General features: G+C 36.8%; 1 protein-coding gene across 8 annotated transcripts in view; it reads right to left on the bottom strand.

Moving 5' to 3' along the window:
- Cntn3 (contactin 3) overlaps window positions 1–24162 on the bottom strand; it is a 471390-nt gene that overhangs the window by 95958 nt on the left and 351270 nt on the right. For all 8 annotated transcript variants that reach the window (XM_029562809.1, XM_029562808.1, XM_029562814.1 and 5 more), the window contains 2 exons: window positions 22853–22982; window positions 21771–21921 (listed from right to left, as the gene is read on the bottom strand). In XM_029562809.1, coding sequence (XP_029418669.1) covers window positions 21771–21921; window positions 22853–22982 — 281 coding nt within the window. The remainder of the gene's footprint in view (window positions 1–21770; window positions 21922–22852; window positions 22983–24162) is intronic.

The raw sequence follows: 24162 nt of genomic DNA, 5'->3' as shown, positions 1-24162 counted from the left end.
GTACTAGGAATCACATAAGGATTCCAAAACAAACATATTGACTCTCAAAGAATGCAAACTCTGTGTGTATCATAAAATTTTAAGCTAATTGGATATTTTCTTTCTAAATTGGTTCTTCCAGTAAGTTCTAAGAGGCCCACAGGGCATTTCACACAACATAAAAATAAACAATATTCAGTAAGTGGATGGAGTAATTGTTTCTCAACAGAAAACCTTCAATAACCCATGCTTCCCCACAGAGACTTGAAGTGAAAATTTTATACCACTTCACTATAAATGAAATTGCTTTCTAAGCTTTCTGGGAGTGGGTTTCTCTGCACATGGATAGAACTGGAAATGCAGATGACAATGGGGAACTCTGGTCTTGCCACCAAAACTTAAATGAAGACTTATGAAATTAACATTCAGACATGTGATACTCTAGTTCGCTTTGAGAAATATGCAACTTAAGTCATTGTGCCAATTCAACTTCTTGAATAGTTTTAGAATGCATCTTTAAATGTATTGTTATTGGCCTTTCCTTTTGTAGTAAGAGGTTAATCATTTAACTTAGCTTGGAGCAGTCTATGCTTAATTCGGGATAAGCCAAAGTAATTGCTCTAAGCTGCTCTAACAGTTCATGCTGTAATTCAATGATAGCATTGAATGTATGACTTTTAAAAAATCTTGTTTGCTCAGAAAGTATACTGTTGTCTAGGCAACATTGACCTGTATTTTATGATGACATTTAAGCTTCCATAATAACACCCGAATTTTAGAACAGGAAAAATATAAAGCATTCTTCACAGAAAGTAGGATTTCTGAAAAATCTCAATCTTTTCCTTATCTGTGCTCTAAATATTACAGTAATTTATTCAACTTGAATTTTAACAAACACACTGCAAGTGAACACTGTCTCAGGAAGCACATCTCAGTGGAGATGAGATTCTAATGATCAGACTTCTGAGTAGAAAATAACAAGGCTATTTGGATGAGCATATATTTCATGAGGTAGATGTTTACAATTAGCTGTAGGAGAAATGTATTCAAAATGCATACATTACAGGATAAATAATGACAGTTAAGAAAAGCAAATCTATATTGATGAAAATACATAAGAAAATAAATGTCAGAGAAAAAGAGCCATGTGTCATCTAATTCATAACTGCTCCTGCCCACACACACTTAGTGATGTGACTGGCCCCTTTGGTCTCAGCTCGTATCTAGAAATGCAGTATTAGAGCTTTCATTTTTAGTTATACCATTCTGGCCTTTCATCTTATAAATCTAATAGATTTATTATACAGAATTTATTTTTCAGGAGAAAATGAAGAATGGAAAAGTCTCATCAGTTAATTATCTTCTCTTTGAGTGAGCATAGGGTTGCTAATAAGTAGCTTTGTTTTTCTGCATCATACACACATTCCATGAAGTAGATACTTGAGATCCAAGAGGCAGCAGAGCCTGGATCCTCTTTATAGCTAGAAAAAAGTACAATGAATTTGGGTACTTTACCTTGTTTATAATGAGAGGATCAATAATTTGTAAACATTTCCCCTATTTTTATTAAATCTTTCCAAACACATATTAACATGGAATATATGTTTAAAGCTAAGTTAATTCTGTTGACAATGACTCAATAGTTTCCTTCTAAAATGAACTCAAGCCTACAGAACTAAGGTAGCCCAGAAGGGCTTCTAGTTTAAATGACACAACTGTTTCTTCAAGTAATACAGGATGCCCAGGCAAGAAGTAATTTGTATCCCTATACAAAGGGATGTCTATAAAGATTAGAAATATTCACACATATGAAAAAATAAGTTATACAAACAAGACATAAAATTATCTGATGACTTATTAAGACTCAAAGGATCTCCAACCTCTAAATATTATTCTGGGCTTCAGAGATGAGTTCAGTCAATGAAAGTAAAAATCAAAATGTCAAATTCATTATTCAGTACAGATAAAACTGATGTAAAACTGCTTAGGTAAGCAAGGATATTTTACTGATATTTGATGCCAGAATCACATGACTTAATCTCCTAGCATGTATGAATAACCATAGGGTATATCTGTGAGGGCAAGGTCCACTTTTCATGATAAAGAACAATGGGACATAGGCACTTTATGTACAGGCAGATACCAAAGTGAAAAGGGGGAAGAACTGAACTCCAATGTTAGGGTCTTCCACCAAGCCTCTAGGAAAGGCTTGAAGAACTGCAACTCAAATGAGTGTCTTTCGTAGAGACTAGAAGCCATGGAATAGAAGTCATTTCCCATATTAACCCTGATCTGTAAAGGTCTTTTGTTGTTTGCACAAGGGTAATTCTAAAAATGCAATAGTTTCTGGACACTGAGATTATTTACGCAGCCCAAATTATACTTTATTTTGAAGCTAGCACTGATCTTACTTTGGGGAATTCCATTTCATTGTTTTATTCAGTCTTGATAGGACTATGAATTATGATACTCAGTCTTAGCTGAGGGATAGAGACAGAAAATAAGTTGTATTTTCAAAATTCTTTTGTGTACCTGCTCCTTGGGGGCTGCTTTAAATCATGCAACCAGATTAGGTTAGAAATGGATCATGTGGATTTGCATTTCTAACAACTTTCCAGGTGTACTGCTGCTGAATTTGGAAAAAAAACCCTAGAGAAATAATATTTGAAGTGCTACATATTGAGCTCTCCATCTTTAAACTGGGATTTGTGGCAAAAAGTCAGATATGATTAATTCAGTTATCCAAGCACTGACATCAGAGCACAATGCCTGCTGCCAAAATACCTCAACCCCATGCAATTTGCTTATCATTCCTAAATTAGACTCTGTAACTTGCTTTGTAACTCTGTATAACATCTGTATTCATTCTTAGCTAGATTTTCTAAATTTTCCCAAAGATGTAATCTACCCAAAGTTGGTATTTAGGGCATACTTTTTCAGTAACCATTTGTTTCATCAACAAATACCAAGAGTTTAGACACAGTTTTCATAGGTAGAGGATGAAGCTTATTCATACATAACTCAAGAGTGGTCCAACTATGACCTGCTTTACTGTTGAGTTCTCACCAGATAGGAATATTTTGCCCTGATCTTCCAATTGCAAGGTCATCATCTTCATAGATATTCATTAATATTTAAGTGGTTCATTTATAATTTTCTTGTTTCTAACCTTTCTAAGGCAGCAATGTCTTTGAGCTCTTAAAATATCTTGATATTTATAGATATAAATATAAATATAGAGCAGACAGATGTATCTACATGCAACCATAAAAATTTTGATACAACTGAGGATGGTTCAAATCTTCTAAGATTTTATGGGCATCACTTTAGGAACCATTTCTAGTCTTCGACTTATACAATCAACAAATATTCTTAGAAACCCTTTGTCTCAGGTGCAATGATAGACTTGTTCTTTCTTTTATGATGACTTTGTACATTCGATGATAGTTACCTTGAAATTTTTCTTATATAAAACAGTATTCATATTGTGGAACTCAAGTTCACAATTTTCTCACACAGTGGAACTGCTTCAAATCTGTTTTCTAGGAAAATACCCAGTAATAACGACCAGAATTTTCAGAAATAATTCTGCTGACCTACCTGTCTTTTATGAATGAAGTATTCACACAGTGGTTAAGAACACTGACTACCTTTTTAGAGGACCAGCATTTGGTTCCCAGCACCCACATGGAGGATAACAATATTCTATAACTCCAGCTCCTGGAGATCCAACACTCTTTTCTAACCTCCACAGGCACTGCACACTTGGAGGCACTACACATGCAGGCAAAACATTCATACACATAAAATAGGTAAAAAACTTTAAAAATTGATGGCAAATTAGATTAAAGAAGTGTAGTTCATTTATTCCTTAAGAGGTTTGAATCCTTCTTAATATTTGAAGCTGCCTCTGGGTAGTGAGAAGAAAAAACTTCTTGAAGTTGATTGTATTATAAGGATGTCGAATGTTGGCACGATATTACATGGTGTTCTCTCCGGGAGCATCTATTAGATTTCACTGCATATGCATTTCTTGGCTAGGCACACGTCGTATATCACTGTATCAAGCTGATATAGCTCAACCTGTGGATACTGTAATTGTTAATTAGCAATATTTTTCTCTGTCCATTTGTTGATACAAAGTACTGTGCCAAAATTCTATACCTGAATTAGGAATGGAATTGTTCGTCTATGTGCTATGAATTAGTCTCAGAATGGATTTGCTGGTCTATGCTCTATGAATTAGCCTCAGACATCAGTTCTATAGATATTTTTGAAACCTTGTACAGTGAACCAAGCTCTATAATAAGCAATGAAGATCCCTAGATAAGCATTTACATGGTTTAAATATAATTTATATTCTGGGAAACTAGAAATCTTACATATGTTTTCCCTAAATCTTCTCATTAGTGTTCACTCTGTGTGTACTTTGTGGGTGTATATATGGTGGTCTAAGGGCAACTTGGGTATAGGTATTTGCCTTGTTTGAGACAGGGTCTCTCTTGTTCACAGCTGTACACATCAGTCTAGCTGGACTGTTAGCTTCTGGAAATTCTTCTGTCTTCACATGATGTCTCCTGGAGATGTACTGGGATTACTGAAGCCTCGGCTACCATATCGACCTTTTATGTGGATTCTGGGGATGGGAACTCAGGTGGTCAGGTTATCATGACAGTAGCTTTACCCTAAGCCATCTTCCCAGCTCCTCTGTGTATGCTTTTACATATGATTTAAAAAGCTTTTATGAGCTACATAAGCACATTGAATAAACCAGAAGACATAAAGTTCTTAAAACCAGGCTTAATAAATAAATAATAAATACAGTGAGGTACAAGGCTTTGTCATTATTAATCTGGAAAAGTGAGACATCTTAAATTTTAAATTGTTATTCATCAATTAAATAAATTAATAAACACTATTGAAAAATAAGTGCTTAAAATATCACCCTATGCTGGCATTAAAGTTATTTCTAAGCTTAAAATTTGAATTTTTAAGAGTTAGAAAAGAGTTTTACTGAGAATGCTGAGTGGGTAACAGTGCTTGCCTCCAAGCCTGGCAACCTTATTAGTGAAATCTAGAACCAACACAGTGGAAGAAGAGAACAAACTCTCACAAGTTGTTTTCTCCACACTTATGCCACACACATTAGATGTAAAAATAAGTGAGAAAAGAAAAGACCCTCCTATCAAATTATAATAAAATTTTATATATTCTTCCTCAATTATAGATTTGTTTTCAGAATCTCAGACTCAAAAGGGTTAGTGACCTTGATTTACCACAGAAATCTCTCTAGCAAAGAAATGCAGGTGCAGATAGTACTAGAGAATATGAAAGTAATTTTACAAAGTATAAAACAGGTCACAGATCAAGAAGGAATTTTTCTTAGTTCCTTAAGCATTGAGGAATATACCTCAACGTGCCAACTCAGAACTGATGTAATAAGTTTTAAGTTATGAAAAATGTGAGCATATCAGAATATGGGACATGAAATTATTAGCACACTGTGTAATGTACAACAGCACTGGTGCCCTCCTCAACCATCCATGTGACTGATTACCTAATCATCCATCCATGCATCTACTCACTCATCCTTTCCTCTGTGAGAAGGTTCAGATACAGAAGAATATACTAAAACTAATATTGTTCATTTTTCAAATAAGAAATAGCAAATAGAAATCAATTTTACACATTCATCAGAAATAGCTGCAATAAATTAACATGGGGTATAGATACTTTTAAGACACGGGAAGCTATCTAAGAATAAATGAAATTAATTTTGACAAATATTTGAGTGCTTGCAATGCACTGCATGTTTTGGGGAGTATGAATGTAAGAATTAGATCCTGTGTTTCAGAGACTTGTAATCTAATGGTCATACCCACATTCATATAGTTCATGAACAACTAACTATAAAATATGAGCATTGTGTATGACAGCTTGCACTGGAGTTGCCCATCCATGAAGCTGCACTTTCATAATACACAGGATTCTTTTCTCCACAGCATGTCAAACTCTTGCTGTCAAGGCTCAAATGCCTTTGTAGTCCATTTAAAAAAAAATCCAATATTTTTATCCTGGCCTACAAGGATCCCCATTTCTGTATGTTATCCATGACCTGGTTGTCATGTTTTACATGTTTTATCACTCTCCCCGTGGACACACGGCCGTCTAGTCATACTTGCCTTCTTGATTCCCCACAATCCAATCTTATTCTCATTTCAACTTGTCTGATCTGGTTGGGTCTTTCTCCTAAAATATACTTCTCAGGTTTTGTTTTGGTGTTTTTCAGTTTTTTTTTGTTGTTGCCTTTTGTGTTTTTATTTTATTATTCTTTTTTAGAAAAAGGTCACTCTGTAGCCCTGGCTGGACTGGAACTCACTATGTAGACCAAGTTGGCCTTGATCTCACAGAAATTGCCTGCTTCTGCGTGCAGAGTGCCGGGATTAAAGGTGTGCAGCACCACAAAAGCTGCTTCTAACTTCTTGACATGATCAGTTATTCTAACTCAGCTATCTCCTGAAAAATTACTTCCTTAAAAGTCTTATTAAAGAAACTCTATAATTAACATTTTTCATTCATGTGACAACAGAACTTATTCTTAAACTTATTTGTAATTCACATCTTTCTTGACCAAGCTCTGTGAGGAAGGGGCCACATCTTTACCCTAGATTCTCAAGGCCTGCATAGCACACAACATGTGGAAGGTATTACAGATAGCATTTCATAAAGGTCACCAAAGTACACTTCCCATCCCATGCACTCCTCTGGAATTTTCTGCCTCCTTAATTTATGGATGAATGATAAATGAATGATTAAGAGAATATGATCAATACATAAAATAGAATGGCATGCAGCTTTACAAGAAAAGGAAAAGCTCTTCCATTTACAACAATAGGGATAAAACTAAAGGACTATTATGCTAAGTGAAATAATATAGACAATGAAAATGAAAACTGGATGATCTACACATGTATGAAGAATTTTAAAGTACATAAGCATAGAGTTGGACAGTGTTTATCAAGGGCCAGAGAACAGCAGTGGGGGGGATGTTGGGTATAATAGTTTAGTTCTGTAGAATAAATAAACTCTGGAAACCCAATGTATAACATGGAGAACATGGTTAATAACATTTTTACACTTGCAATTTGATAAGAAAGTTGATACAAAGTATTCTTACCACACACATAAAAAGTGATACCTAAATGGAGTGATAGATCTATCAAGTAGCTAGACTGTGGCAGTCATTTCCAGATATATCAAAATTTACTTCTATATCCTAAATATTATAATTCCACCAAGCATAGAGTAATATAGCAGAATAACAAGGAAACACAGATTAGAATCCAGCTTTCTTCAGTGTGAATCTTGGTAACCAATAGAATGCAGGAAATGGTATTTGTGTCATGGGAGTGGCTCTAGACTGGATCTGGAGGTCTTGTTAAAGCCCATGTGTTAAAGGCTTGGTCCCCAGCATGGTGCTATCAGGAGGTGGTGGAATTTTATAAGGTGGGCCTTAGTGTGAGGTTTTGTGTTTGTGGAGGACATGTTCTCAAAGGGGACTGTGAACTCTGCCCCCAAAGTGATTGCCTTTGCTCCATATCTGTTCCCACCAAGATGTGCTGTTTCACTATAGTCCCAAAACAACTGGGACAATTGACCTTAGGTGGAAACTCCTAAAACCGTGAGTCAAAATGGAACTTTTTCTAGTTATAATTTGGTTACCTCTGCTATTTATTATAGGACAGAGATCCAACACAGGAGCTTACCTGGCTAAGTTGAAATTTCGCTTTGAATGCGGGTAGCTGCCCTAAGTAAGCATCTAACTCTCATACCATCCCATGCAGAGACCTCAAGGAAAGCCCTTGGTAGTGCACAAAGACACTGTCCAGCTTTGTTAGCTCCAGCCACCACAGAGTATGCTGATCAGATTGCATCTGGCCAACTAGACCTTTCCTGCGTTTATGACATGATGATAACATGATTGTACCTTTACATCATTATGTTTTAGGGTGACTTCCTTTATAACAAGAGTTAATGGCAACAGTAGGTACTAGATAAATTATTGGAAGAAGGAATGCATGTTGAAATGCTTAGAGGAGAAGCTGAGGCTTTGAGGATTGATAGAACTTGAAACAACTAGCTGTGAGGTAACACAGACCCAGAAAGACAAATATCACATCCTCTCTCATATGTAGATGCTAGCTTTGAATCTTTAGAAATATATGTTTAAACTGGGAAATCCATAGAGGTCAGGAAACTTGTTAGGGGTTATAGGGCAGGGGGCTGCCCAGGTGGAGAGATAGAATATTTAAAAGGTGAAGGGGAATTATGTAATAAGAAGGGTTAAATGGGTGCTGAGTGAGAAGGATACAGGAATGAGTATGGGGAAGGATAATTGATACTAAAGGCCTTTGAAAAAGTCATGTGGAAACCTACTACTGTAGAATGTACAAGCTTCTTTGTACACACACACACACACACACACACACACACACACATTAAAAGAGCTTAAATCAAGTTACCCTTTAATGGAGGACCCCATCACTACCAGATACCATAGAATAGCAAATAAAAAAGCCCAATGTCAGGACTGGCCTCTCTTTTTTGGAATTGTTGACCACGGGGAGTGTCTCAGAGACCCTCAAACAATACTGGCTATTGGCACTGTTTTACTCTTAGTTACCTGCCAGAACTTGAGGTCAGATGGTATTGCAGAAGACACTATAAATGTTTGTCATAGAAAAAACATGAAGAAATCAAGCAGGTACTGACCTCAAAGCTTCATCACTATCCATGGATCAGACTAGTAAAGCATCATTGATTGATCTCACCCAGCTGTGAACCCTGCAAGCTACAATACCAACTGGCCTTGTAAGATATGCCCATTTTTGCAATAATGGCAGGAATTTTATGGAACAAACCAATCACTTTCTATTAGAGTTAAGGCATGCTCCGCAAGATGGAGCCCACACCTAGCACTCTCATCGGAGCCAAGAACCTGTGGCTGTACAGATCACAGGCTGTAGGGGAAAATCTACTCCTATTATCCTGATGAATGGATATAGTATTAAAGTGACTCATAATAACATTGTTATACCCATAGATTAGTGCATCTCTCATTTCTCACCAGAGAAGTTCCTCACCACAGCAGAGGTGATTAACACAGAGGCCCAGAACTAGTCAACATGCAGAAAATAAGAAGCTTCAGAGCACTCAGCCAAAAGTGGACGACCTATTTCACACCCTTACCTCCAAAGTTCAGGGATCATTGCAGAACAGGGGGCAGAAAGACTGTTAGAGCCAGAGTTGGTGGATAAATACCAAGAATTTGAGCTGCCTGGATACAGAAGGGAAGATTCATATACGAATCCACAATGCTTACAAGCATGAGAACATGTACAGGACCTGTGCAAGCACAAACCAGACAAAATGCAGCATGAAGGGGAGAGTTGGTTAAGGAGACCCAGCCCTAGCTGAGGAACTATTGGCAGTTGATGGCCGTTGGGAGAGGGAGAGTCAGTTTTCTTTAAGGGTGTGATGCCTAATAGGTTGACTGAACTCCAGGATACAGACCCACACCCAAGAGCATTTGGAAAACACAAATCAGACTAAATACTCTTTAAAAAATAACAGAGGATGTGAATAGTGGGGGCAGGGGAGTGGGGATGAACTTGAGAGGAGATGTAGGAAGAGTTCTGAGTATGATGAAAATACTATATGAAATTATCAAAAAATCAATAAAATATTTTTTTAAAGTATTCATAGAAAACAACTGAAACTCTAGTTAAGCAGTGAATGTGAGCAGGCATACAGAACAGGGATTGACATGTGAGCAATCACACAGGGAGTTTGAAGCTTAAGTTAGAAATGCTACAGGACCCAAAGAAATATATGTCTAGGTGGAAACTGTGAATAAATAGGGCATTTAAGTAGGGCAGGAGTCTTAATTAATTTACCAAGTTCTGACAATATACTGGCTTGATAAGAATTCCAATACCTTGAATGCTCAGATTCATTCATCAGTTTTCCCTTACCAAAATCGTAATGCTGACACAATATTTCCTAAAGTGCTAACTTTCATAATCTATAAAAAGCTAATTCGAAATATGGATTTAAGAACCACATGGTCATTTGCAAAATTTAGTTGATGTAATTTGTGAGCTCATTTGTCAGCAATTTCTTTAAAATAATATTGCAATGGAATTAGTTTTCTGAAGAATTAAATGACACAAATCTCAGTTCATTGCTCTAAAAACAAAGGTCTATTTGTAGTTCTCAATTTAGCCAACTCTTCTTCCCTTTGAGGTATCTGAACATCACTAAGAAAAAAGTCAAGTCCTGGAGAAATCGCTCAGTGGTTAAGAATACTGGCTGTTCTTGCAGAAGACCTGGGTTCAAATCCCAGCACCCACATGGCAGCTAACAACCATCTGTAACTGAAGTTTCAGGGGATCCAATGCCCTCTTCTCTCCTCCATGGGCACTGCACACCAAGGTGTACTTACACACATGCAGGCAATAAACTCACGCACATAAAACAAATAAATCAAAGCTATCATTTGCATTAGATCTTTTTGCTTTGTTTTGTTTTTGAGACAGGGTTTCCCTGTAGCCCTAGCTGACCTGGAACTTGCTACATAGACCAGGGTGACCTCCATCTCATAGAGACCTGCCTGACTCTACTTCCTGATTGCTGGTATTAAAGGCATGTGCCACCACACCTGGCTTATATCTTTTTTTCTTTTTCCTGATGGTCAGGTTCCACAATGGAACCTGAAAGAAATTGTTTTTATCTTTACACCCAGAATATTGGGATATAAAGAGGTCTAGAAATTAACAGAAATATGATGAGGACAGAGCCATAAATAATTTGTCCAAATACTATTTCTTTCATCCATTTTTTCCAAGAGTGCATGCCAAGCCAATGTTACCCAACAAATCGACTAAGCTTGGAGCATAAATAATGAAATAAAGATTCACGGCCCATGCAACTGCTCTGATATCACATAAGTGGGTAAATGGCAGACCAAGGTTTGATCAGTTTATTTATTTTTCTGTCATGGTGTTTCTACAAACTCAGATTAAATATAAAACTTAACATTTAGCATCATCTGACATAGTAAACAATGTGAAAAACATAATTAGGCAATAAAAATTTGTGCAAATGATGTTACAAACATGCACAGAGAATCTTACACTATATCGTCAACAGGATGTCGGGGTATGTATGAAAAATGTCTCCTGTACCTCATGTATTTCAACACATGGTCCAGCTAAGGCTGGTGGTGCTGTTTGGGGAGGCTACGGAACATTTAGGATGTGGAGGCTTGCTGGAGGAAGTAGATCACAGAGAAGGGATGGATTTGAGACTTTATAACCCACTTCTAGTTTTCTCTCTTCATTTCTCATGTGACAAAATATGATCAGCAAGCTTCCTGCCCCTCACCACGAAGGACTCCCACTCTAGAATTGTAAGTAAAAATATATTCTTTCTTCCAGAAGTTGCTTTTGGTCACAGTGTTCTACCACAGCATCAAAAAGTAACCAATACACAGGGGAAGATATGCAAGTATGTGATAATATTTGCTCATAATTATAGTAGAAAGGATGTGATTTTTTGATGACTTTCTGTGAACACTATCCCAAACCAAAGTCTTAGATCACGCTGAATCCTAATTGACTTTATGAATTTTTCTCAGAAGTAATTGGAATATGGGAAAAAGAGGACCCCTTCTCTTCTCTTTTCAGCCACAGAGGTCTGTGCTAGCTAGAGAAGCCAGGCAGAAAAAAAGGGTTGTCTGTTTTATATGAGAACATTGCACACATAGGCAGGGTGTTCAATCTTCTCTTTTAAAAATATCAATCTTCCTCAATGTTTACTCCCTTAGAAGGAAAGGGATAGTTCAACGCATGAGAAGAGCTCAAGGAAGGCTGTCTTGATTGGAGAATTCAATTTGAACTTTGACATGGGAACTAGTGAACTAAACGAATAGACACTAAGTTTCATTTGTTATTTATGTAGCCCTTCTGTTTAGATGATATTTGCTCTATTTTCTTTGCTTTGCTCCATTTCCTCTCCCTCCTGTGACATGCCTGGCTTCTGCAAATGGTCTTCTGATCCTCTGTAAGTAGTCAGTCTCATAGCTCTGTGCCTTAAAGGATGTAAAAAAAAATACCTGCTTCAGCTGGTCATGGTACACACCTTTAATCCCAGCACTTGGGAGGCAGAGGCAGGTATATCTCTGAGTCCAAGACTGCCTGGTCTACATAGTGAATTCCAGGTCAGCTGGGGCTACAAGGAGACTCTGTTTCAAAAAGATAAAAAACAAAACAAAAAAAACCCTGCTCATTTATAGGAGACCAGCATCCAAAATTTGTAAACTGTCCAATTTATTGTACATTTTTAAGGTTAAATGTTAATAATGATCCCTTCCTTTTGAAATGCTTCTGTTGATAGGAAAAAAAATGTATGATCACCTCATACACTCTTACTATGGTTGATGCCTTAGTTACTCTGTTTCAAAAAGATAAAAAACAAAACAAAAAAAAACCCTGCTCATGTATAGGAGACCAGCATCCAAAATTTGTAAACTGTCCAATTTATTGTACATTTTTAAGGTTAAATGTTAATAATGATCCCTTCCTTTTGAAATGCTTCTGTTGATAGGAAAAAAAATGTATGATCACCTCATACACTCTTACTATGGTTGATGCCTTAGTTTTTTCTTTGAAAGCTCTCAATGTTTCTTATTCATCTCAGTACCTGCCACTCCTCCCAACATTGATTAAAGATATGACAAATTAGTGGACAGCATGTAGTACCTTCCCTCTAGGCAAGGGCACAGCAACATCAACCACTAATCAGTTAGCATACAGCACATTAAAGGGTTAACATCACAGATATTAAATAAAATCCTCCCTTGTTCTTCAAAGTTCAACGGTTAGAAATTGGTTTGAAATTAAGCACGCAGGAGGTAAAGGATTCTCTGAGGTATCAGTGGTGAGCTTGGGGCAGATTAGTTGAAATTCAACAAGTTACCTGCCCACCTGAGAGTTGTGGGGATCAACTACAAGTGTTGGGAGAGACAGCACACTTGTGATTAGGGTACAGGGGTCCATAGAAGACTTGACAGGCAGAGGAACTAGCTTGCAATCAGCACGAAGGGAAATAGACAAATTCCACTGTGATTAGAAAGAAGCCAATAAATATGAGGGCATGTGGATGAGAGAGAGATGGAAACAGAGAAAGCCAAGGACTTGAGCTAAGGGGAAGCACAGCCTGAACTATTAGCTATACAGCAAGGACTTCCCAGCTACATCATTACTAGTGATAAGCTGTGGCCTCTAGAAGTGGCAATAACAGAAATGCCAAGGGGCCATGACTCTGCCATAGCTGTCCTGGTTCCAGGCAAGTGTTGAGATTCTACTTTTAAGTATCCTCATAGAATTATTCTATGAGATCACTTGGGAATGTTTTTCTTGATCTTTTAAACTGGTTGGAGCTACTCACAGAGGTAAGATGAAATGAATATAAAATTGAATGCAAATTTCACTTAAAGTATAATTTATATGCAATATAATTCACTCTTTTTGATGTACAGTTCCATGAGTTCTATCAAATGAGCCTAGTCATGTAACTCCTATCATAAGCAAAAATGAGAACATTCTTTTTCCTGTAAATGGCTCATGCATCCCAGATTCAAACTTTCCATCTAATCCCAGTGATTAGTTTATTTATTTATTTATTTATTTATTTATTTATTTAGTCTCTCCTCAAATCAGTACCTCTCCAGGGCTGTCATAATTATGGAGTCTATAGTATATAATGTTCACTGAATTTTAAAGCCAGGTTCTATGTGCAAAAAAATTGCATTAAAATTGGCTAATATGCTTTAAAAACACTATCTGGATTATGGCTATTCATATACTTTTTTAATCTTTACTATTTCTTACCCTAAAAGCATTTCAATTTCTAAAGTATTAAATGATGCATAGGATAATTGAAGCAATTTTAATGTGTTTAATTTTGAGTAATGGGCCATTCTTGGAGTTTCTTTTAAATTGGGGCTATTGCAATAAAATATTTACTATTATAAGCAATAACATTCAAATGAAAGGCCTCATTTTTAAAAATAATTTGCTAATGCATTTTAAGTACCACTAAGTGATAGAGAAAAAAAGCCATACATTCTTTCTCTCAAATACACCAACTGGCTGTTTGTTCTCGTAAACCATGTCTGTTCATATTCTCAATGGTCTTTTCCAATTGTGCTTTGCTTCAAGGAGACAAAGGATCCAATTATTATTTGTCTCTTTTGAAAACACATGGATTTAAGTGAGTGAATGAATGGGACAGTACAAAAACATTTACACCTGGCAAAATATTGCTGGATGTGCAGAGTGGAAGACAGTCTTTCATTCAGAAAACTCATCTTGCAGGGAGAAAAAGCACAATGGCTTTATCCAATAAGGAATGATACAAGTACAAAAATATTCTTCACTCAGTTATGCATGTTTGTAATGTTGGTGTTTGGAATAGTTTGTTACCAGGCAACTTAAGTTGAATTTTATTTAAAAAATCAAATAGGAAATGAAATTGGGAAATCAGGCTTCCTTACTTAAAATACCAGCAGTGTCCATGAATTTCAGAATAAGAGCATATCCTTAATGATATCTGTCTTTCCAGATGACTATGACTATGACCAGATTATCACCAATTCTATGTTCTATGTTTGTTAAAATGTCAGAATTTCCATAGGCCTTGTCCTAAGTTTTAACTTCATATCAATATCCTACTATCTATCTATCTATCTATCTATCTATCTATCTTCTATCTATCTATCATTCATCTATTATCTATCTCCTATGTATGTATGTATGTATATATGTATGTATGTATCTATCATCTATCTATCTTTCTATCATCTATCTAATCATCTGTAATCTCTGCCTCTATGTAATGTCTCTAATATCTATCTCTCTATCATTTTAACTTTAATATCCATCTATTTTCTATCAATTATTTATCTATAATCTGCCTGTCTCTCTCTAACATCTTCCTATGTATCTATTATCTTTCTCTACATGTATCATCCTACCTATTTATCTATCTACATCTATCTGTTATCATATCTAACTATATACTTTAACTCAATTTGAACTCAGCATATTCCCTCTCCACCTTTTTGGTGAAATTCCCTATTAGACCTATTGGTCTACCATGATCCCTGATGCCTGAACTGGAAATCTAGGACTGAGGTCTGAGGTCTATTTTCTATTCCAATCATGAATCTAATCAAGCACTGTCAAATTGTGCTCTTCTCAACTCTTCCAGACTTGACTGCACTCTCACCACCATTGATGTGGCTCTGGCCACATTGCTTTCTCACTCAGATTGGTGGACTGTTGATAACCAGTTCTTACCTTCTGACATTCATTGTAGTCCTCTTTTTCATCTGCTCATTTGATCTTCTAATCCTGTTACTTGGATTTATTTGGTTGCATCCCAGTGCTCATGGATCAAAGCTCAAGCCCCTTAATTTGACATACAATGTGAATGATACTGAGATCCTGGCTCATGTCTACAAACCAGTTATATTTCCCCTCCTTGGCCACTTTATACTGTAGGTGCACAGAACAATCTTGTTATTGAAATAACCACCTAAACTCCCTAAACCTATACCCCACTAAACCCATACCCCTAAACCTATACCCACTGTGGTTGTATTAAGAGGTGGGGTCTCTTGGGAAGAAGGTAAGCTATGCAGGCTCCCAGGGTACAATGGAATTACTGCCATTGTGAAAAGGGTCAAAGGGATCTCTGGAGCAGAGCATAGACAGCTATCAAAATGGAATTCACTGACCTTGAGATTAACATTTTCTAGTTCCCAGAACAGAGAAAAATATGCTTTATTATTTTTTTTGAGTCTAAGGTATTTTGTTATAGCAGATGGAGTAGACTCAGATAATCCTCGTGTCCTGCCTGCCACTGGGCTGTTTCTCATGCTACTTTTCTGGCAGGAGCATTCTTCTCCAGGAATTCCCTGGTGTCCTTCGGGTCTAGCTGTAGATAGTCTATTCTCCAGACTTGATCCCTAATGTGGAGATAGAGCCTTTTCAGGCAATCCCTGAATATCCTGTACCAATGGAGGTTTGATGGAACAAACTTATCACCTATCAGGACACTCTGAAAAGCTACAAAGAATAGCAAACTTGTCTGATACAAAGCAAATTCATTTGTCTGAAATGTAGCTGGAACCCAGAATATTTGAGTTGGAGGGGAGGGAGTGGGCATGGATTTGATTAAAACACCTTATATGCCTGCATGAAATTCTCAATAAATTATTTTAAAAAAGAATACTTTCAAATATATAAGAGCCTAAGAATTGTGAATTTCTATATGCACCTTAAGCACTGTTGTCTATTCAAATCAGCCTTGTTTAGACATCTGTTGAGAAGAAATCCATTTATATCTTTAGCTGGATTGTTTTCCATACTTGAAAGCAACAACTCTCACTTCAAAATGATTCAGTAATTTAGCAGTGTCACAATTCCATGTGATTTTTCAAGTTTGGTTAATAACTTCAAAGCTGTTATTGTGTTGGTATAAAAACTTACAGAAAGGGTAGAGATAAGTATGCAGATAAGTTGTATGATTTGTATAGTAGATATATTTATCAGTCTAATAATTCATAAAAACATATAATCATGTCTTTTGTCTAATTTTAGTTTTGAATAATACCTTAGTAACAGATTATTTTCTTATTCAAAATATATTTATTTGTGGGTTGGTGTATATCTCAGTGGTAAAACACTTGCCTTGTATGCATGAGTCAGTCCCACAAAATAAATAAAAATAAATAAGAAAATAAATAATAAATAAATAAAAAGTAAAGACACAAGTAAGTGTATTTGCTATCAGTTACCCTATCCTAGGTAGAAGGCTTTCCTCTCCATAAAAAATTTCTTATTCACCAACAAAAACTAAAAACGCAAATGAATTTCAAATCTTTCCATAAATACATCAAAATAATATGATACAATTTATATTTTGTATTCTCACATGTATCAGTGAAATTATGTGTCCCCAAATGATATCAAATCTAGAGCTTTTAAATTGGAAGAATCCATGACTGAACAACCACAACAGTAAATCTACCATTTACCATGTTTCCCAGATCTGGCTGAAGTTTGCAGATCAAGTCGAGAGGGATAGACGTGGGGCTTTCATTGCCAAGAGAAGGCCTGCTGCCTATGTTCATTTCCCATGAACCTGGACAAGATTCAAGGCCACAACTCAGCCCTAATTGCTTCTTGCAGCCGCTCCCTCAGCATACAAGCTCTGGCTCACTGTCATTTTTACTGTCCAAAGAGATAAAACCCAAATCCAAGCCATAATTCTGGAAGTGCTGACAACAATGTACCCCTCTCCTCAGTCCTGTCTCCTCTCCTCAACTTTTTCTCCCAGTCTAAAAGCTTACTTGCTATCCATAGGAGAAATGCTAGACACAGAGGGTGAAGATGGGGGATACTGAGCACTGAAGTGGCAGAGCACTGACCTGGATCACCTGAGAATCTGCTAGAGAGGCAACCATTTGTCTCTTTCTCCTCCCAAGATTTCATTGGACATGCTCCCACATAGGAAACACACACACATGCACAAACACACATACAAAGACAAACATACACAGAAATACACATATACACACATATACACATACACAAACACATACATACAAACATACACTAGTACACACAAACGTACATACACAGACGTCCAAACAGACATACTCATGCACATACAAAAATAAACATATAAATACACAGATATACACACATACATACACAGATCTACAAACACATCAAATATACTCATATAAACATAAAAACATATACATACAAACACACATATACCATATATCATATACACACTGTCCTAGTTTGTTTCTCCATTGCTGTGACAAAACACTCTGACCAATACCAACTTGGGGAGGAAAGGGTTTATTTAGCGTACATCTCCCAGGTCACAGTTAATCAGGGAACCCAAGATAGGAACTCAGGGCAGGAACCTGGAGGCAGGAGCTGGAGCACAGACCATGGAGGGACTCTGCTTACTGGCTTGCTCCCCTGGACCCTGCTCAGCCTGCTTTCTTATGCAACACAGGCCCACCTGCCCAGGGGTGGCACCACCCATAGTGGGCTGGGCCATCCCACATCACACAACAATCAAGAAGATGCCTCACAGACATGGTCACAGGCCAGTTCAATGGAGGCAATTCCCCAACTGAGGCTCCCTTAACCCAGGTGTGTCAGTTGACACTAAAGCTATCCAGCACACACACAAACATATACATATGCCCATAAACATACCTATATACACACACATAAACATACACTAACATGCATATACATGCACGCATAAATGCACATACACACATATACAAATACATGAATATACATTTACTCAGCCACACAGGTATAAAACCACACATATGCACATACATACACATATACAAACATACATATATTCACACAAACATACACATAGTCACACACATACATAGACACACATAGATAAATACTGCCCAGCATCCTTTGCTATTGGTGTATTCATGGGAAATTTCTGATTGGTAAGATGCATGGGAAAATATTATATGAGACTTCTGGGAGGAAGTATATCCATATTTCTACATTCCTCCTGCTGTTCTCTGGGTTGTCACTAGGAAGCTGAGGCTTGGGTAGTTCGCCATGTGGATGTGGTGAGGATGTGGGGCACTAAGCAACAGTGCCCTGTGTTCAAGTTAGAGTCAGGGTAGCCTGAAATGTCTATCTTTTCAGAGAGACCAACTAGTGAAAACTTAACCAACACACAGAAAACTCCAGGTATCTTTAGTTCTTTTTTCAACATTTTACATGCAACATAATCTCACTCCTACCGATTAACACACCTATTATAGCAGATGTATAATAAATGATTATATCATTGCAAGAAGTTAAGGTACACAGCCAATATCTACTTTAATGGATAAGCAAAGGTTGAGAAGTGTCATATAACTGACATGATATCAAACTAGTAAGTAGGCAGGTTGCAAATCCATGTTTAGATTCGAAACCTATACTCTTTTCAAGTCATTGCTGTACAGAGTGGGGGAGGGGTATAAATCTCCCCCAGGTGCCTTTAGCTAAGTCTCTTAATCTTTTTATCCAAATTTAAAATTAAAATTAAACCTCTGTCTATGATATGTAATGTGGGGAGGACAAGTGGGCTTATTGTGCAAAGCACTGAAAAAGCCTGGAAAAAGAATCACTATTTAATTCAAATTCATGTATACAACCAAAACTATTTAAAAAATCTGAGTACAAGGAAGCAATGATTTCTACAGTTATGTAGGTCTTTACTTCCAGTGTAGTAAAAAATAACCAGCTCACCCACAAACTGTATACATGCTTAAACGAGTTCACTAAATCAGTAAATAACAATCTGTTTAGTCTGTGTGTCTGGGTTGTGTCTAAAACACTTACTTTACATTTTCAGTGTCTGTCTGTACTTGCCTGATAATAAAGATGTCTCCAGTTAAATAAAGGAAGAGCTGCAGGTTATGGGGTCTAGCCAACTTATATGAAATACCTTCAGGCTTGTCATCTAAAAGTTGCTCAGTCTGGTTGTTTGGAGTATGACTGTGATTTTAGAAAAGGAAATGTACATAACATGCCTAAGATTTTATTGTTTATTCATTTTCCTATGTTACCATTGGGATTGTGTGATTGAAAAGGCTGAGACCACTTCAAAGATAACTAGACTTCTGAATAGAAGATAGTTATGAAAAATCTTACTCGTTATGCTAAAGATTAACTTCCTCATTAACTACAAGCATGTTTGAAGCAGATCTTTGTGTAGAACTCTATAGTAAGATTCCTACCTTTGCTGTAGTAAATTGCCTCAAATGTCCTGGCTTAATCTTCAGCCCTTCAAATTTATTCTCTTATAATTCTGAAGGTCAAAATTCCAGAATAAGTCTCACTGGACTTAATCAAGGTAAGGTAGTTACAGAGCTGTATGTTTTCTGAAGAGTCCAGAATCATTTATGGGTATATAGGCTGATAGGGATCACACCTAGTTCCTTGGGATTATGGGAACAAGACCCCTGTTTTTTTGTTTGTTTGTTTGTTTTTGCCCCTTGCAGTTTTCAAATAAAGCAACCCACCTCAAAGTCTGTCTGAGCCTTTGGATCACTCCTGCTCCTTGACGATCACGTCTCACTAGCCCTTCTTTTGCCTTTCCTTTCCTTGTTTATTTAAAGACACAGGTAATTGGTTTTTATAGTTTTCATCCACCCAGTTCATCCAGGTTAATCTTTCTATTTTAAAATGGCTAAATCAGGGTTGGCAATGTGGCTCAGTGAGTAACAGTGACTTCTGCCAAGCGTGGTAACGACCTGAGTTCCATCCCTAGATCCCATTCTGTAAAAGAGAATTGACTGCCACAATTGTCTTCCTGAGGGAAAAATGAGTACAGTGGTATATGTGCATGCACGAATGCATACACACACACACACACACACACACACACACACACAATCAATAAATGTAAAAACTATTGATAAATCAGCAGCCTTACTTTCAGATTTAATTCTGTTTTGTCAATTATGATGGTTATATTGATTGTCAAGGTAACAGGGCATGTCTTTGAGGGAGTTTCCAGTTGGGTTGAGGTGGGAAGACATATACTAAATCTAAGCAGCACCTTTCCATGCATTGGGGTCTTGAATCTTATAAAAAGGAGAAAGTAAGCTAAGTACCAGTATTCATTGCTTCCCATCTCCAAATAATGGACACAATGTGAACAATGTCCTCAGGCTCTGGACACAATTCCTTCTCTTGTATGACAGATGTTACCCTCAAACTATAAGCCAAAATAAATCATGCTTTGTTCACCTTCCTTTTGTCGGGTATTTTTTTATCACAACAACAAGAAAAATAACTGATATATCACTTAACATAGCAAAGCCACAGGTTTCTAGGACAAGGATATTGATCCTTAGGGAGTATTATTCAGTGATCATACGTTCAAGCAAGTGGTATTTAGTTAATAGCAATAGTAGCTAATACATGTGCTTGCTTACTCTCTGCCAGGTATTGACCAGTGTAATTTACAAATATTTATGCATCTCATTTACATAACAAACTTTTCAATATGAGACAATAACTATTATCATCCTTCTTGTGGCAAAAAAATATTAGACACAGAAATGTGGGGGCACTTCATGGAACCAGTAAAACGCAGAGTGAAGATATGAACTCGGAGAGACCAGGACCATAGTCCATGCATTTAAGTGACACTCATTCTGTCCTTTAATTTAATGTGTTAATCAGAAAAGTGAAGGAAGACTTTGCTTAAACTAAATAGTTGAACTGCTAAAATACTGCTAGAGAGAAGAACAATGTTTTCATTGTTTGCATGTTCCAACATTTTATCATCATATCTGTTTTCTTGGGATGTGGTTTTACATCTGGGGCTTTCATTCCTTAATCACTCTGGTTGAGAGTCCCCTGAGGTTTGAGGAAGGCAATTTTACCTGCAAGAAATCATTTTATATAGCGAGAAGTAGGTATGCCAAGTTTCAAAACCCAATGACTAACATAATAAGAGTACTGAAGATAAAATTACTACTCCTTTTGTATATAAATATCTTCTATCCTACTGAAACACCAGAGTATTTAATTTTATATTAAAAACTACTTTAAATATATTGGAGGTGATAAGTAAAGCAAGTGTTTGAGAGGATAAAGTACCTTGCATGCTCCTGTACCATCATGTCCCCCTTCGTCCAGAAAGAGAGTGCCCTTGGGGAAGCTCTGGGTTTGCAATCCAAGTTGACCAGGCTGCCCACCTGCACTTGAACCAACTTTTTCATTGGGTTCCTTGAAAAATCTGGAGCAGAGGCTGAAGAAGAAAGAAAGAGAAAAAAAATTGGATTGTTGATTTAATAAAAATTGAATGATTTTTAAAAGTTCCCTGTAAACTTGGAAGGTCAACTGTGTAAGTATTTAAAATCCTGCTTGACATGGTATGATTTGCTTGATTTACTGTGTACCAAACACAAAAATGTAATGTTGAAAAAGTAATTTGTGCTTTTGTGTTTAGGGTCAAGTTTTAAATCTTGAGATCATTACTATATATGGGAATTTATTAATGTTTACTGTGAAGATTTAAATAGATCAATTATGAATTTATTAAAATAAATCATCTGGCATAACATGTTTAGAAAAGTTACTTCCATCAAAAAAGGGGTAGGATTGGTTTTTTTGTGGACCCCTAGGACATATTACCCAGCAAGGGCCTGGCACTCAACAGGTACTCAAGAAAGATTCTAGAATGATGTCTGAGTTCTAAACTGATTCTCACTTGATTCATTACTTTTATTAGAAATCTGCAAAGAAGCATTCCCTAGGTGATAATACTACAGCTGGTAAGGCTGTGTTAGCTGCATATGCCCTTCCTTCTGCTGGATTAATTTGACTTTGGGCCTTAAGTCTGGACATCCTGGTTGCTTTCTTTAAAAATCAATTAAAATACATTTTGATGTTTGTATGTCTGTGCTTCCTTTTGAGATAAGACATTATTCTGTAATCCAGCTTGGCTCTCTGACAGACTGGCCTCAACTTCATGGCAATCTTCCTGCCTCTGCCTTCCAGGTGCTCGGATTACAGGTATCAGTAAAATATATGCCTGGATTAGAAAACTTGAAAAACCATATGACACTGAACATGTTACAAGAAGGAATCTAATGTGACAAGCCAGCATTTTAGATTCTGGCAACAATAAAAGATTTTAAAAAAAAGTACGAAAAATGCAGAAAAACAATTAGTCTTACCAACAACCTTGAGCTCTGCACTGGAGTAGATTAGACCATGTTTGTTTTCCGCTATACACTGGAACATGCCAGAATCACTCACATTGAGATTAGATATTGTGAGGGCGCCATTTTCTATCTGTATTCTCTCCTAGATGGAATATGAAAAGTCTTCTTGCATATAAATAAAGTTTTTGGAGAAAAATCAACACTACTCACTGTCATTTTAATCAGACAAAAGGCCCCTCTATTTCCTTGGAGTATTAGGCAATCGACATGAAATTTAACCTTTCCTCTTCTTGAAATGGGAAAAATTCTATTCTTTCTCTTCTTTGAGATATGACATGTGAGTAAACATCAGAAAACAACGGTCAAAGCCAGCGGTGAGGTATGGCAGCCATTTCACTCTCAACCATGGTTAAAGATTCAGACAGTTAAATAAAAGAAAAGCTGTACCGTTTCATGCTGACAGTTGGGAAGATTTTCACCACAATATTTTTTTAGTAATTGTGCAAGTTTAAGACATTATAAATTCAGTACATTAAAAAGAGGTTTCAGAAACACATATATTTAGCAGGTTTAAAAAATGTATGGTTATATAAAGGAACATAATTGACAGTACACACACAAGAAGAGCAGAAATTGTGTGACTGGAGAGGAGAAGGGACTAAGAAAATAAGTACTCAAGTAGGAAGGTAACCAATTAATAGATAACATTTATATCCCCAACACCATGCCAAAGCGCCAAACAGGAATATGAAATTGTATTCTGCATTTGATTAAAGCAAAGCCTCCTTTAATGCCAATACTTCAAATCAGAGTATGTTATTTTATAGATACAAAATCACATTTACCCACTAATTGCAATATGGATGAAATATCCTCTTTGGAAGATAAGGTACTTGATTTTTATATTACTGTCCCTGTGTTATGGCTTCCAAGGAAGATACTTGTACAGGCTCATGTGTCTGAACATGGAAGACCTTGGAACTCTGGGACTTGTGGTCATGCTAGTAGGGTTGGAATCCTTCTGCAGAAACATTAGGTGGCATTTGCTTATGGTTCTTGCCCTAGCTCCATGCTTTCTGATCCTGTCTCCATAAACTCCTACTAATTGTCATGATGGATTGAAACTGTCTGCTAAAATAAATATTTCCTATCTTTACGTTGCTTCTGTTCCAACTAGGCTGGTGTATGTGTGGTGTGTGTGTGTGTGTGTGTGTGTGTGTGTGTGTGTGTATGTGTGTGTGTGTGTGTGTGTATATATTTGTGTAGGTGTGTTGGGGAAGCATGTGTGTTTGAGGAGCACGATGAACCATTATGAAGCTCTC

Source organism: Nannospalax galili, unplaced genomic scaffold (assembly GCF_000622305.1).
Source record: "Nannospalax galili isolate Female #2095 unplaced genomic scaffold, S.galili_v1.0 scaffold114, whole genome shotgun sequence".
Classification (NCBI taxonomy): Eukaryota; Metazoa; Chordata; class Mammalia; order Rodentia; family Spalacidae; genus Nannospalax; species Nannospalax galili.
This window is presented reverse-complemented; position numbering and strand designations above follow the sequence as displayed.